The following is a 16,350-nucleotide window of genomic DNA, read 5'->3' as shown; positions in this document are numbered from 1 at the left end:
TCATCTTGAAAGATGCTACAGAGAAGAGCAGTGGAGCCAGAAGAAGCTTGTAAAGCAAGTAATATAAGGAGGCTCAGAGGCTGGGTATGTTCAGTGCAATAAAGAGAAGATTGAAAAGGAACATACATCATTGCAATAGGGCAAAGAATAATGGTCTGAAAATCAAAGAGGTTGATTCAGATTAGATATAAGGAAGAAGTTTTTTGCAGTAAGGGTGATGAAACACTGGCACAGGTTGCGCAGGGACATGCTGGATGCCTCAGCCCTGGAAGTATTCAGGGTTACATTGGATGGGGCTCAGAGCAAGCTGGTATAGTTGAAGATGTTGGAGAAATGGAACTAGATCACAGTTAAAGGTCCCTTAAACTATTCTATGATTCTATGCTTCTGTGCTTGTCTTATCTTTAAAAGAAGAGCAGTTATGATGAGGAAAGGAATCAGTTCTCTCCATGACCATGAGTACAGTGTGAGAAATAATGAATTTGGTTTGGAGAAACATCACTAGAATTTTGGAAGACCTTTCCAGCTGTCTGGGCAGGTAGACACCACAGAAAGTGTGATAACTGGTATGATCCTCTCGAGAGGCTTTTTTGCCTGTTGCCATAGGGAAATGGGTTTCATGCAGTCAGAAAGTGTGTCTGTCTCCAGTGTTTGCTTTTAACCAAAACTTACACAGGTAAACAAGTTTTCAGAAAACTGACCATTGAACAGAACAGAGACCGTATCAAAGTCACCACTTGAGGGAAAGGTATCACTGTACATATGTGAGCTGCTAGGCTGCTAGAATCCTGTTGGATAAGATGCCTTTAAAATGTTTCAGCAATTTGAGCATGCAGTCAAACTGGGAATATGTATCTGCTGGTAAGTAGACTTTGGTAGAGCTGTAACTCATGAAGCTCCTTGTTGGAAACAAATTAGACTGACTTGACATCTGTTTGGTTGATATAGATGAGTTCTTGATGCAGAATAGTTACATTATGAAGACATTATCCAGTCTCGTACTGTGTTTTCTTTTGGTGGGGATTTAGTAATGTGGGCAGACACAGGATAAGCCCAGATAAGATGGAAAATATTAAGTGGCACCAGCGGCTCTAGATGCACAGGACAAAGCACTAAGTATAGAGGTATTTTTTACTGAGGCTGATCTGTTATCCCTGCAAAATGCATTTGTTTGTTTTCTTTGGCAAGTCATTATGCACTAAAATGTTTCTGAAAGCCCCAGTGAATCATGGCTTGTTGTCATCAGCAATAAAAATCCTGTTGACTGCCTATGAAGGAAGTATAGCTCCTGTTGTGGTTGGGACAGTGAAAACTATTAAGCACTAAAGGAATTTCATTTTGCAAGGGTAATGTACAGTACAGGTCTTTGAGAAGTCTTAGATTTTATTTGGAAACAAATTTTTTACTATCCCATAAAGAAAACAAAAAACATTTTTCTGAAGATTGAGGTAACTTTATAAGCATTAATTTTGCTGTGATACTGTTACAGCTTTCTTTTTTGTTCTATGAAAAGTCTTTTCATGTAGTTAAGGAGCTATGTTATATAAAAGTAGCATTAATTTATGAATCATACAAGAGTACCAGTTTAAAAGAAACTTATTAACATGCATTTTATCAAGCCCTTTTTTGTGATTTCCTTATTTTCTTGGGAAAGCTTATGTAGTCCATGTATCTTTCTAAAATTATCTATCATGAGAAGATTTGAGTAATAACATAAACAACAGGAAAATAAATGTTGTAATAGATGCTATAAAACTGTAATTAATAGCCTTGCTCATCTAATTTTTGTTGTTTTCACTGTCCGTTAGCCAACAGTCTCATTTGCTGTAGTTTATAAGCTTATTTGCTGCTAACAGTAATGTGTTATACACATGCATGGTATATTGTCAGTGCCTTTAAATGTGAAAACATTTCACAGCAAGTGCCTATTTATAAAAACTTTTAAAAATAGTTGTTGTTATCTGCGAGCCTGCGTCTAAGTGCATCACTGAATCATAGATTGCAAGTGTAGTGTGTGTATACAGCTCCAGGTATCAAAATGTATTTATATCTCTGCACCGTTCAGGTCTAGGAAAGGCAGCCAAAGGAAACCATTTGAGATCAACCTTGCAGCAGATTTCCCCTTGTTTGCACACAGGGCTGGTTCCAGCCATAGGCAGAGCAGGGTATTGCCTGTGGAGGGAGACTGAGTGTAGCAAAATGGCCATGTCTTCACCTCTTTCCCCCAGTTCTCCTTAGGTCTGTTCCCTCCTTTCTTGCCTCCCCTTTTCAGAAGCACTATCAGTGATAGAACTCTGCTCATGATGCTAGCTCTATAAATATTTATGTGGTTTCTCAGTCTGGTTTTGTTCTACTCATATTGCCACTGGTTTGCTTTTAGCTGAATTAGGGCTAGCAAGTTTAAAGTGAGCTTCATATTTTCATGTAAAATACAGTCATGCTTTTGACTGAATCTGAGTCCTCTCCTTAAGTTTAGCTTTGAGGCCAGGCTCTCTACTCTTGACATTTTTTTCCTATAATAAAAAAACCCCTTTAGAACCTCAGATGTATTTTCTTTGGGCTGCTTGCTGTGGTCTTTTTGTGTGTGGTTGAATTGGGAAATTAATTCATATTCTCTTTCTATGGAAGTGGAAGTGGGATCATTAACTACTTCAAAATAACCCTGACAGTGATTTTTTTCACTTAACATGAATTAAAAAGACCACAGTAGGCATCTCTGTAGTCAACAATAAGGGATCACCTTATGAAAAATATATATATATAAAATTAAATTTACTGTCAAAGTATTGCTTAAGGTGATACATTTACAGCAGTGGTCTGCAGGTAAAGCGCTCTGTATATCTGGTTCTCTTTTGGGAAAGGTAGGATTTATTTGATCTTCAGATAAGAAAGGCATGCCTTGTCTGGCAATACCACAGGGGCCTCCATACATGCCACTTGTCAGTGTGGGAACAGGAGTGATCTTCCTGTGTGGTGAGTGAAGAGTTTCCCATGGAAGGATGGGGTTTGATGTGGCTCCATGTTGGAGGCAGAAGCCCAAGTCAGTATGAGGATCCTGCTTCTTTTATTCAAACTCCCAACACAAAGCATGTGCATACTAGGAAAAATATGGATAATGACAGTTTTTGCTTAAACATAACTTCTGTTCTATATGCAAATTGCTTCATAATGTCAATTTATCTGATCAGGGTCCATGAGTTCAGCTGACTAATGAAATAGTAGCTCTTGTGTTTTGCTCTCACATGTAAGGACCAGTCAGTTTGTAAACTTCAGGCTCTTTTTTGCCGGAAGGAATCAGTGATGAAATATAATCTCTCTGATTCTGCTCTAGACATTTTTAGAATATCCAGCTTGTAATTTCTGTGAAAATTATCTTGTACTCAAAGATCAACATCTGAAAGTTTGGAAGTAAACACTGTGTTCTTTAATCAGATTAAAAAAAGAAAAAAAGATATTTAAACCCAGAGTTTAGATGCAATGCAACAGTAAGTGTGGAGCCCCTATGGCACCTTTATAATACCACATAAAACTCATGATATTTTGGTTCATAACACTGATCTGTGCTTTACTGCTGGCAGTTAAACAGTTTACTGCTCTCACCATCTTTAATTCATAGACTGATAAGACTTTACAAAACCAGCATTATTTTGCTTTGGGGTGGAGAAAGCAGTTTTGTAAGCTGTGAGAGGAGGAGTATTTCTGGTTCCAATCAACATTTCTTTGCTCTGCATATTGGGAGAAGACCTTTCACTTAATTACCACTGGAAACCGTAAATGCTTAATTGACATAAAAAAAGCCCAATACAGGCATTTTACAGTTTTCCTTTTGATCTTCCATGTGGGTGCATACTGCACATGCAATTTGCAAAGAACAACTAAAAAGCTCTGATGTGGATGTGTGCTAGCATGTGAGGAGGGCTTATATGAGTACAGAGTTTGGTGCAGCATCAAAGAAAGGGATACACCCATTTCACATGAATAAATTGAGCATGTAATTAACACCTGGACTTTACAAAATACTTTTGAAACACAGTTAAATCTGCTGCTTTTCTGCAATTGACAAAGTGCTAAAAGTGAAAATATTGATCCCTGTTGAGTTTGATTTTGAATGTACTTGACATTACATGCTGACAGGACTCAAGCCCTTGAAAACATCAAGACTGAACACTACCCTTTTACAATTGAAGTCAAAGGATTTTTAGAGCTGGTTCTAGTTCTTTATTGCTTTTTCAAGAGAGACAAACTGTATTTTTAGTGTAAGAAGAAGCAATTCTAATTAATGCAATCTTTCTCTTTTGCCATAGCAATTTATCCAGAAACAAGCTCTCAAGTTTGTCCAAGAAGCCTTTTCGCCATCTGGGTTTGTCTGATCTGTAAGTTGTCATTTCTTAAAATATAAGTTTATTTTTGGCTGGAATGGAAGAATAACACTTCAAAGTTTGTTCTCTTGAAGGTAGAGGAATTAGAAGTGCAGTTCTGGTCCAAAGAAAGCATCAATTCTGAACACTTAAATGCAGAGAAATTTTGATTCCAGGGCTTCAAGAAGTTTAGGTATATATTTTTAAGCAATGTAGAGGTCAAAATAGCCTATTCCTTCAGCTTTAAGATATTTTATTGTGAGGTTACTTCACACAAAACTACTGGTGTTTATTTAAGTATTTGAACTAGTGAAAATACAGTCTTTCGCACACATTCATATAAGACTGTTTCTCATATTCTTATAGTGGTGTGGCTGGCTATTTAAGAGTATTTTTATGTTCTCAAATTCTTGAGTTGCACTGTACTTTATGTAATTGTTTAGCAATGAAAGCACTGGTAAACATGTCTTTATTGATTTTTTTCAATACTAACATTTTTATTCTCTGTAACATCTGCCATATTTTCTTATTGATACGTGATCCAAAATTTTGGTCATCCTGTGCATTCTCTGCTAATCTGCAGAGAGCCTGCAGGAGTTCTGGGAGATCTGGTGGCTGCAGAGGAGAGGGAGGTGGCTCTCCTGGATCTCAGATCAGAGTCAGAATTTGTCCAAAGTGCCAATCCAAATATGAACTACCTGACATGCAATCCTAGTCCTCTTCTGCTGAACTTCAGCATGTGAGAAGAGAAATGAGCAAATCTCAGTGGCACAAAAAGAGATTATGGCCCTTAGGTATATTTTGTTGATAATTGAGTTGGTATAATTATTTTCTTTATGGCCCTGGGAACACTGCTCACTGGAATATTTTTTTAATAACTTGAGTTGAGCTCTCTAATGAGGAGACTAGCTAGTTGCAAAGCTCTCCCATTGCTCCATGTCCTTTGTTGTTCTGTTGCTTCTACATGAAGAAGCAGGGCAAATGTAGTGGGAGTGAACCAGATATGGGGAAAAGGGATAGTGTGAATGTTAAAGAGAATACTATTTGAGGTATGGAGACAATAGATGATGATGTACAAGTTGAGAAAAAAAGGGGATACAAAATTGAGGTAGAGTGTTGTGGGCTTGGGAGAGGGAGTGTAGGACTATACAAACTGAAGTTATGCAAACAAATGGGATAAAGTGAGATAAACAGATGGGGGGAAATGAGGAAAAGGAAGTAGAGGGATAAAAGCAGAGCCTGAAAGGAAAACAAGCAGTGATAAAATCAGTATAGTTGAACAATTCTGTCAATAAGTGTTCAATACATAGCTGCAAGATCAGAAACAGGAGAGCAGGAAGTGTGTTGGTAGGTGAATCTGAGATATGAATGTTGCCATAAATAACTTCTGAAGAACTTCCCCTCAAGCTGACAAACAAGTATGTTTGTCCTGTCAGTACCTTTGCATAACGAAATGTAAAGGGATGAGAAGTTTAGAATAAAGTGAAGTGGAGAATAGTCACCAGGTATTACAGAGAAGTAGATGCCACTTTGGAAGGTTTCTTCTAGAACAAATGAACTGCAGCCATTAAATTAGAGCAAACAGGATAAAGACTTGGAATTTGCTTACTGTAGGTCAGAATTTTTCTTTCACACAAGTGTCTGTAGAGGGGCATTATGCATCCAGCATCCTGCCAATGATGTGCCTAACTCCTTAGATGGGTTTAACAAAAAATGAAACACTAGAAGAAGACTGGTCAGCCATTGGTCAAGAGAAATTTCTCTTTTCAGGATAGAATGAAACAGAAGCTAGAAGTAAATGTCACTGTTTTGAAAGTGCATGAGATAGGTTTTGACCCAAGGAGTTATCATGTTCATACTATGTCTTGTGCAAACAATTTTTGTTCATGCTGCATGTTGAAGCCAGAGGATGACTTCTGTGAATACAAATTGCTCCTTCAGACACTTTTGAGGATCCCTGCAGTTGTTTCTCCTCAAAGGACTTGAGATGGCTTTTGGGGGAACTGGTCTAATAAGAAAATTTTTTTCATGATATGCACACTTCATGTCTTCAGGAGACATTTGTGAGCATAGATTCTGCAAGAAACTTGAGCTTCTGTACATCAAAATTACCTCTGAAACTTTGTTAAGAATGACTGTTCTCCTGGCAATGAAATGCCTTAAACAGACACTTGCTCACCCACTTTATTGGATCTCATGTATGCCAGTAGAAGGAAAAATAATACTGGTCACTCTTTATGTAGATCCGTTTCTGTTCATATTTAACATGCATGTAATTGCATTACACTGTTGTGTAGTTTTATTAAATTTTAAAACTGCAGTTTGTTAGGTTTGCTAACCTGTGGTTTAAATTCCAGGCAGGGTACTGTATCAATTTCTATTTCAGGACCATTTTTTCATTTAGTATTTCTTCATGACATTGCCTACGGTTTTCCTGTGAGGTTTTTCTAGAGCGTTGTAGCAGATGAATTTTAAAGATTAGGCAAAATCCTTTTTTGTGATTAAAGTTGGAAGAGTGTGTGTATAATCCAAGACTGTTTGACTTTATAAAGAATTTACCACTCCACAGCAGTAAACCATTTCTGAGGTAACTAAGTGGTGGCTCAGGTGTAGAAGAGATGAATTCTAATCACTTCCTGATTTATTAAATAAAATGGATCTTCTTGAGCGGCCGTTCTCCATGGGCTCCTGACTTACACTGATGAATTTGAAATAGTAGCAAAATCCCTTGTGTGGTCTCTCCTGCCTATGGTATTCTGGGCCCTCAGTGGATGCAGCACTTAATTCCCTACAGGGAAACTGTTACCAAATTGGCAGCTTACTCTGCACTGAGCTTACCAAGGGCGCATGTGTTATGCCTCTTAATTAAAGGGTTCATCCTGCCTTCCTTAACCTAAATAACTAACTTGTGTTTTCACCCAGCTGAATGCTTGGAGCCCCCTTGCCCCTCATTTTTTTTTCCTATATGTGTGTCACATATAACTTTCTAAAAAAAATGGGCGTTTTTTCCTGTAGGATATTGGTGGATAATCCATTCAAATGTTCCTGTGAAATCATGTGGATCAAGAAATTTCAAGAGACCAAGTTTTACACAGAAACTCAGGACTTATATTGCATAGATGACAACAATAAGAAGACAGCCTTGCTGGATATGAAGGTCCCGAACTGCGGTAATATTCTTTTAACATAAAACTATTGCTAAGTTATTGTGAGCCAGGCAAAAACGAACATGCTTTTCTACAAAGTACTTCTCAGGATGTCAACAGTGCTCTAAAGGAAAGGCTGATGGTCTGTCAGTGTTTTTTTGTCCCACATGGAATAGTTCTTGGAACTTCATAGAATTACAGGATCACAGAATATCCTGAGTTGGAAGGGACCCATCAGGATCATGGAGTCCAACTCCTGGCCCTGCATGGGACACTCCAAGAGTAACACCATGTACCCAAGAGAATTGTCCAAATGCTTTTTAAGTCAGACAGGATTAGCGCTGGGACCAGTTCCATGGGGAGCCTGTTCCAATGCCCAGCCACACTCCTGATATCCAACCTAAATTCCCCTGACTCATCTTCATACCATTTCCTTGAGTCCTGTCATTGGTTACAAGTGTAAAGAGATCAGCGCCTGCCCCTCCTCTTCCCCTTATGAGGAAGTTGAAGACACCAGTGAGGTCTTCCATCAGTCTCTTCCAGGTTAAGTGACCTCAGCCACACCCCATATGGCTTCTCTCAAGGCCCTTCATCAGTTCATGTAAACCTGTTCATTTTTCTCTTGATCCTTTAAGAATGTACCATTATTCAAGGGCAGGGAAATAGAATACTGATTATAGATAACAAACAAGTATTATACAGAATGCATGTGCCTTTGTTGAACTAAATATTAGTGTTTCCAAACTCAATAGCTCAATTTTACCTACTTGAATTTTTTTCAGGTATCTATAGTTAATGAAATCTCTATTTTCCTTCAAAAATACTAGTATTAGGGCCATAGGAAGAAAATTCAGAACTACATGCCACTTGAGACAAATTAGCAAGAACTCTGTTCTCCATGCTAGTGAAACAACTTTAAAGGTTGTACAAAAGAGTTATATCAAACTTAGGTCTGTGGCATATTGCAACATATTGTTTTCAGATACATGGATCTAGAAGAATTTGAAAAATTATATAACAATAAGGCGATCTCCTTCCCTTTTTCGTATACAGTTTTGCTGCCTGTGTATGGTCCTGGGACAGCTGGAGAAAGGTTTCACTCACCAGCTGGAGATTTCTCCTCCTCTGTATATGAGGGGCAGAAATGGGGTGTTTCTAGCATGATGTCACATCTGCTGGACTCTAGAAGCAGAGTGGGAAACTGGGGTCCCCAGCAGCAGGCAGGCAGGAAGGAAAGAGGGCAAGAAGATCCTAATGGAGGGCTGATTTGGATAGGAACAGCTATAAGTGAATGTGACCTGTAGGAGAAATTATACTTTTTCTCCTTCCATCATTGTCCATTGAGCATCATTTTCTCCACTGCCTGTGTGGAGGGTGTGACATCCTCTGATAGAAGCTGGCCAAAGAACAGCCATGGTGGGGATCACTGCAGGCTCAGCAAGTGCAGCATTTACTGTCAATAATGTGTTTTGTGGCCTCATATCACTGTTGATCTTGTGCCCAGCTTCTTTCTGGGGCCAGGTATGGTGGCAGAAATGATGTTAGTGTCTCATGCAATTAAAAAACCCCCATATGTTCCGGGATCTTGTAGCGGCAGAGTTGGTCTTGTGTGCTCCAGGATCTGATTTACCTGAAATGAGAGATATAATAGCTAGCTGAGCTAAATGGACCCAACCTTCTGCTCCAGCTGGATGGACTAGAGGGTAGATTAATGTGCTGGGTGTAAAGAGGTCAGCTGTTGGACTGAGATCAATTATTGCAAGAGAGAAATTCCAGCACATTTTGTAACATTCTTAGCTGGTGTGTCTAGAAGCTACCAGGTTGCTAGGGTTTTCCTTTGAAAACTTTTAGTGTTAAATACCCAGAATTAAACCTGTGAGAGATTAGTTCTTTCCTCTGATTTCTTAACCATCTGCAGCCAAAACAGGCTTGTCCCTGGGCCCTGGATGCTGTTTAGGTGCATATATGTGTACACATTTGTGCATCCTGTGGGCATATCTTGACTAAAATACTTGTCATGACAAGGAAAGCTGGTACTTCCAAATAGAAGAGGAAAAGGAGGAGGGAAGGTAAGTATATACAACATTTAGACTGGAATTTGCAGTATGTGTAATATGCATATGGAAAGCATGTATTGTATTGAAGATCTGAGTGGATGCCAGCAACATGCCAACATATAATTTATGTTAGTTTACAGAATCCAAATATCACCAAATTTTACATCACTTTTCCTCTCCCTTTTTTTCTTTTGTTTTAGCAGCTGTTTCCTCTTAATTTATCTTTTCAAAATTAACCAATGTAGGACATAGATTTTTAATAAAGATGACAGCCCATCCTTTTCCTAGACATAGAGTGGAGAATGCCTGGTGAAGAGCAATGACCCCCATATTGGTGGGCTGTGTTCTGGAAGATATCTGAAAAATTGAATGCATGGCTCTTGGTTTCAGTATCTTCACAGGTATCTTTCTGTATTTTAAAGGACAAGACTTAGTTTCAAAACAAAACCATGGATGAAGCTGGTATATTTCATTTCCAGAACCTTTTGGGAGGCTAATATATAGAACTGAAACAGAGGAGAAATTAAATTTTTGACATATTGAATTTTTTTCCTGTGAACTCTGGGATGTTTTTTAGCTCCCTTTGATGTGAAGAGAAATTTTTGAGCATGAAGGCTTCTGCATTTTTTTAGTGAAACATTTTCTCTGCTTTTCTAATTTTCTCTGCTAATGAAATGATTCCATCTCATCTTCTTGGTGAATTTGTTTTTTCTTTTTTTTTTTAAATTGGTAAACTAAGCAAAAGTGCAGTCTTCTTTGTGTTACTAAGGTGTTACTTCATAGTCTTATAGTAGGAGGCCTATACAGTATGTGGTAAATGTTTTGATAATAGGTTGTCTTTCTGCTGTGTGCTGTAAATAAATCTTTTGCTGGGAAGTAGGTAGAGCCCAATGTGGTTTATTGATCATAGGAGTTTGGTTTGTAGGTAATTGATGAGAAAATTAGGAAATTTCTGTGGTCCTTTGCTAACTGTTTGTACGGTGGGAGTGTTCAATAATGTGCTCATTAAAGATTGCCATTTAGATGTCATCAACTTTGTTATTTAATTTCTTGAGGTTTAAAATCAGGTATGCTCACTATCTAGAAGATCCTTTCCAACTGCAATATTAAAAGTGTCAGTCAATAATTATTTTTCCAACTGCATTTGAAATGTACGTAGATATGATGAAAATAGTCAAATTCTTCTAGGTTTTAGGATCATGTGTAATTACTGTGTCAAAGATTTTCAAGTTGCATCTACCACAGAAGCAGAGCTTTTTGTGTATAGAGATGGTCATGTTCAGTTTTGCCATTTTCAGAGCATTTATCAGTTATCTATACAGCGTGGACAGCACCACCACCTGGGATATCTCCTTTTGTTTCCATCTGGTAAATAGCACTAGTAAATCAATGAAGAGAACTAAATGAATAAACACTTTATTCTTATTAATGCTTCTAAGCTCTGTTGGTTATTGCCACCAGTGTCTTAAGTCCTTGGAAGCAGGGCATATTCTGTGCCTTGGGTAAGGTTACTCAGAAGACTGTCAGTCTGCAGATCACCTGGAGCTTGCTGAATGCCAGGGAGGCAGGACCACATCCTTGGGACTGATTGTTGATATGTTGCTTGCCCCTCTGGCAGACACTTACTGAGTCATTACCATTGATTTCAGTGATACGGAAAGAAGTCTTTTTATCTTCTGGTATTTTGGGAAAAGGCGTGGCTTCTACAGCTGTCTCTGCAGTCCTGTACAGAATTTGTATTGCTTTGCATCTCAGTCTGGTTAATGGCATTTTACCTTATCTGGCCAATTTAGTTTTGTATATGGAGATTTCATGCTGAATCTGTCTTTAGGTTTTGCTTACTGTGCCAGCCTTGGATGCTTTTTTTATCATATATTATTTTTTAGCTGCCTTCTTTCTTATCACTGGTCACGTATGCTAGCTGCAGTCTACGGAACAATGTTGCAGATTAGTTTCCTGTGCTAATATGCTTTACATATCACTAAGGTATATTCAGAATGGCTGGCTGTTTACATCTGCAGCCTGTCAGCAGAACTGCTGTCTTGTCTAAGACCTATGTGATTTAATGAATGTTCACCTTCTTTGCCTGTCTTTTCTCCTGCGCACAAACTACCGTGGTGTTGCTCTTAGTGCATACTAGGATACTTGTGTATGTATGGCAGAAAAAATTTTAGAAGTTGTTGTAATGTAGGATTTCAAGCTAAAATAACTGCTTACTCATTTCTTACTTGTTGTGGAAACCCATGATTTCAACAGGCAATTGCTCAGATGACTGAAAATGGACTGGAACTGGGTCTAGCTTCATTTAAGCCTGTTCCTGGAGATTTTGTTTTTTCTGCTAAAGGTAAATAAGTTTGTGGCAAAACGAGACTGGAGGCAGGTGGTTATAAATCCTAAGAAGGAATAAAGGCAAACTGAAGGATTGACACATTTGTTTCTTTGAATTTACAGAAAAGATTTGTACTACTACTGAGCCAATAAAATAAGCATTAGATGTTAAGCAATTGCAGTACAATGCAGTCTAAAACCACAAGCAAAGGCATAATCCAGTGGATGTAGACATTCTTTTCCACTATCAGATAGATTTCACTGATAAGCATATTAGAAGGAAAATATTACAGGCAGAATTGAGTTTTAAAAAATACTTAAATGTTCTCAGTGTTTGTGTTTCAGAATATTCATGGATTCTCTAGCCTCTGTTGTTTATTTTGGCACAAGAACTAGATGTGGTGCATGATGTGTAGAGGCAAACTCTTCTTATTTTCTCTGTAAGAGTTTTAATTCGTACCTGTGATCGTGGGCTATGTGAAAAACTTCATTTTTTTGAGAGACTTTGACAGTAATGGAGTTTCACTGTTGGTCTTGAGTTAAAACTTTCTAAACTTAATTAGAAGAATTTTCTAGCTTGTAAGTGGAAATAACCAAAATTTTATTGAATTTGAAAGGCAACAGGAATCCCATATTCAAAGATACGTATATAACTTTCTTCTGAACATGCAACATTTTCCTATTTGTGAATCAAACATCAACTTTCATACAGATCTTTATACATTACAATCTATGTAAATCAGAGATTGTGAATGAGGATAGTTTAGCCACATGTGGCATATGTGAATGTCTCATATTAAAAAAAGCCAATTTTTGTTTGCTAATACTGATTCAAGTTCTGCCTTAGTGTCAACAAAGGAGATTTGTAATACAAAGTAGATTAGAAATAGAAAGAAGTAAAGCATTATCCAAGGGAAAGAAATATCTCTGAACTCATTATATTGTGCAGATTTACAGAGGTACTCTCTGTGCCTGACTTGGCACATCTGTGTAAGGGTGGAGTACTGACCTGCTAAGGAGACTAGCTCTCTTTGACTCTTTTGTGGTGATAGTCTTACTTTGCTCTGTCTAGGTGAAGACTGATGACTAGATAACTCTACCTGAAATCTAAAGAAAGTACTGTTTTCTTTAAAAGGGGAATCCTTTTTTCAAGACATCCCTTCAGTAATATACTTGGCATATGGTATACTTGGTACCAAAAGTGAAACCTATAGTTTTACTTTTTTTATGTTGTTCTCTGAAAATGTTCCTATTTCAGGATCACATGTTTATCATGTTGCAACATTAGGCAGGTCAGCATTATTTTGAGTATTTTCTGGACACACATGAAATTCTGCAGATAACAATATTGAAACTGCATTACATACACTTGGTGAATTAGATGCCATTTGTTAGAGGTTTGCTTAAGCTGGTTTGGGCCTCATTAACTTACACTTCAAAGGCTGTTTAACTCTCAGTTCATCTGTTAAGCTTGTGGCTGATATATTCAGCCCAATGGCACTACCTGTCTTTTGTTTTCCTTTGAAAGCTATTGTGGCTCAACTGTAGCTTAAATGCCATATTAGAACAATTTTTCCAGGTGTAATTTAATTTCCTTAGCCATTCATGAAGGTGGGATACCTTCATGATACTACTAGCAAGAGAATTGTTGATAAGGTTGATAGCTTCTGTAAAAACACTTCATCTCAAAATTCTTGCAGACAAAGTGCTTATATTACTACTGGGGACCAGGTAATGATATGCAAGATCCTATTTTATTCAGCACCTTCCTATTAGAATCCAGAGTACATCTAAGGGTCTTAAAAGAAAAGTCCTGGGAAGAAGTTAAAGAGCTGAGGTAAACCTTGGAGATGTAAGCCCTTCATCTGATTTGAAATATCAGCAGCAACGTTCAGAACTTCTGTAGAGGTTGACTGCAGATGAGAACTTGCTGTCCAAATGAATTTATGCGTGCACATCTCTTGCTGATTTTTGGCTGCACTGTATTCATGAAGGTTTTGAAGCCTTGGATGGTGATGGTGTCACAGTTCTGTGGAGACAGTGCTTGTTGCCGTGGTCATGACAAGGAGTTAGCAAGTCTTGTAGTCTTTGCTGTGGCATGTGCTGGCTCTGTGTAAAGAAGTTTGCTTCTAGTGAAAGCTTTAGTTATGTATGGAGTGATGGAGTGTATAAAGGCAAAGTAAGAGTGCATTTGATCTGGGAAAGCAATGCTTTAAATTAGACTCATCATCTTCTGGTATAGACTGCACTTGTTTAATTGATTTCCATAAAGGTTCCTGATTGAGAGTGGCAATCAGGCATGCCATGAAAGGAGGGAGATTTCATTTAGTGTTTTAAAATATTTGGGAAGGTCAGTGAGCTGCCATATCTTTCATTCTGCCTCCTGACAGAAATACGTTTTGCCCAACCTACGCGAAGTACCATTGGTACATTTGGTCATTGTGGAAAACACCCATTAATATGTACTGTGCCACATGGCAAGCATATGTCTATTCAGTGGTGATTCAGTGCTTTATTCAATGGCTGTCTATTCTCTTGAAGACTTGAAGAAATTTTGATCCGGGTTTTTTAAATGTACATTCACACACTGTGTGCAGAGTATGGAAATCTGGAGAAATGGGTCATAATCCCAGATTCATTTTCATCTTTTCTTCTTATACCTCTAAGATTGATGCCTTTACTTTCCATTTTAACCTGTTGGAAATTTCAAGTTTTGTTGTTCGTGATGGCAAAATCTTATAGAAGTGATAGTGATGCATGGTGGTTAATATCGTGAAATGAAGACTGGAGAGGAAAGGGATCTTAGAGCTCCAGAAAAAAAATGGAGATGGTGATCTTTGGGATCTGGAAGATAAATGAAAGATTAAATTTTGTTTTAAATGTTCTTTATTTCTGCTAATTCTGTATATTATTTGCCTAACATATTTTTTTCATCTTCATTGAATTTATTTGTGCTTGTCATCTTGTTACAACTTCTCTGAGATTTCTGCAATTTTCTGTGTACTGAGGATTTTGATTCTGTGGTTGTGATACAACAGGAAATGGAACAATTCCAAAACAGGAACCACAACAATTGCTTGTGGTTCTTTTATTCATGCTTTGCATGTAAATTTTTGGGGTATCGTTTTTTAGTCTTTGAAGATGCAGCTAGGCTGGAAATCTGGCTCCAGGCTTATTGGCTGCAGGCTTTTGTTAAGTGAAACCCAAGAGGTGAATCACATATCCGACAGCTCTTATCTTTATAGCTAGAATTACTAGAATGTTTCTCCCTGTTTTTGTTTGTTTGTTTTTGTTTTGTTTTTTTAAACCCTTGAAAGCACATAGGAAAAGACCTCTGGAATTAGTAAACATTACTGCCTTTTCAAACAAGGCACAATTTCAATAGAATGATACAAGGAACATGGTATCATCATATCCTGCTTTCCATAACAGCCAGTTTTGAGCAAGTAAGACCTTTGAAATTTACAGATCCATGTGACACTGTGGATGATTGCATTGTCAACCATCCTGTTTTCAGGCTCCAAACAAGTAGTGGCTGTTACCAGGTTGTACTGTAGTGTGGTAATTATTTGTATGCTTTGTCCCTAGAATGAAAAAACCAAACCAGGAGAAACAAGAATCCTAGACTTTATTGGAATCTTATGTGAGGAAAGTAGACTAATTTTAATCACTGTGCCCTAAGAATTGCAGTGGATGTTTTAAAAATTAGTGTTCTGGTAGGCTGCCTTGAATGGTTCAGTTTGATAGATGGTTGCTACCTCAGTATTATTTTAATCATTCTGTGTCTGATATATTTACTGAAAAGATGGGTTAAGGATTTCAGGTGAGGATTAAAAGTACTTGGTTAAAAATCAGATGCAGAAACAATGGTCATTTTTTCATGGTAGCTTCTTGTTCTTGTTACACAACAAATTGACCTTCAAAAACATGCCAAGCAAACAGGAAATGACATGGGCTGCATTGAAAACCATTTAGCAATTCAATAGTAATATTGAATTTACAGTATTCTCCCAGGTACTAATTTTTTCATCATGTAATTTCTTAGGTGTTAGTGAGGATAATTGACCATATTGAGATAATTTTAAAGGTTTTTTAGCAACTGAAAAAAATCCTAGAACTGAGCAAGTGAAAGCTGAAGCAGAAAAGTGAGTCTGGTATTAATTTTGTAAAAATTTTTGTTGTTTTTTATTTTTATTGCAGATAGTGAAACAGTGTCTTTGGTGCAATGATGGATTTACTTCTGGCTTAAGACCACCTTCTTTTAAATGTTCCTTTAGCATACTGGCTAAGATTCTTGGTGCTAAGAGTTGAGTTACAGAGTAGAGTTTTTATTTCTCTATTAGATCATATCCTTCCTTTGACATGTAGTGATAGTCTGGCTCTAGGAAGGCCAATCTAAGTTTTCTGTAGAAAGTAATAAGTAGCAGCATGAGAACTTGGAAAGCCCTGTAGGAATACAGG

The 16,350-nt window shown here is 37.6% G+C and overlaps 1 protein-coding gene across 3 annotated transcripts in view; it reads left to right on the top strand.

The window, feature by feature from the left end:
- NTRK2 (neurotrophic receptor tyrosine kinase 2) overlaps positions 1–16,350 on the top strand; it is a 197,665-nt gene that overhangs the window by 21,062 nt on the left and 160,253 nt on the right. For all 3 annotated transcript variants that reach the window (XM_066569673.1, XM_066569671.1, XM_066569672.1), the window contains exons 4-5: positions 4,305–4,373; positions 7,374–7,528. In XM_066569673.1, coding sequence (XP_066425770.1) covers positions 4,305–4,373; positions 7,374–7,528 — 224 coding nt within the window. The remainder of the gene's footprint in view (positions 1–4,304; positions 4,374–7,373; positions 7,529–16,350) is intronic.

This window comes from Molothrus aeneus, chromosome Z (genome assembly GCF_037042795.1).
Source record: "Molothrus aeneus isolate 106 chromosome Z, BPBGC_Maene_1.0, whole genome shotgun sequence".
Taxonomy (NCBI): domain Eukaryota; kingdom Metazoa; phylum Chordata; class Aves; order Passeriformes; family Icteridae; genus Molothrus; species Molothrus aeneus.
Note: the sequence above shows the minus strand (reverse complement) of the source record. Positions and strands in the feature narration are given on the sequence as shown.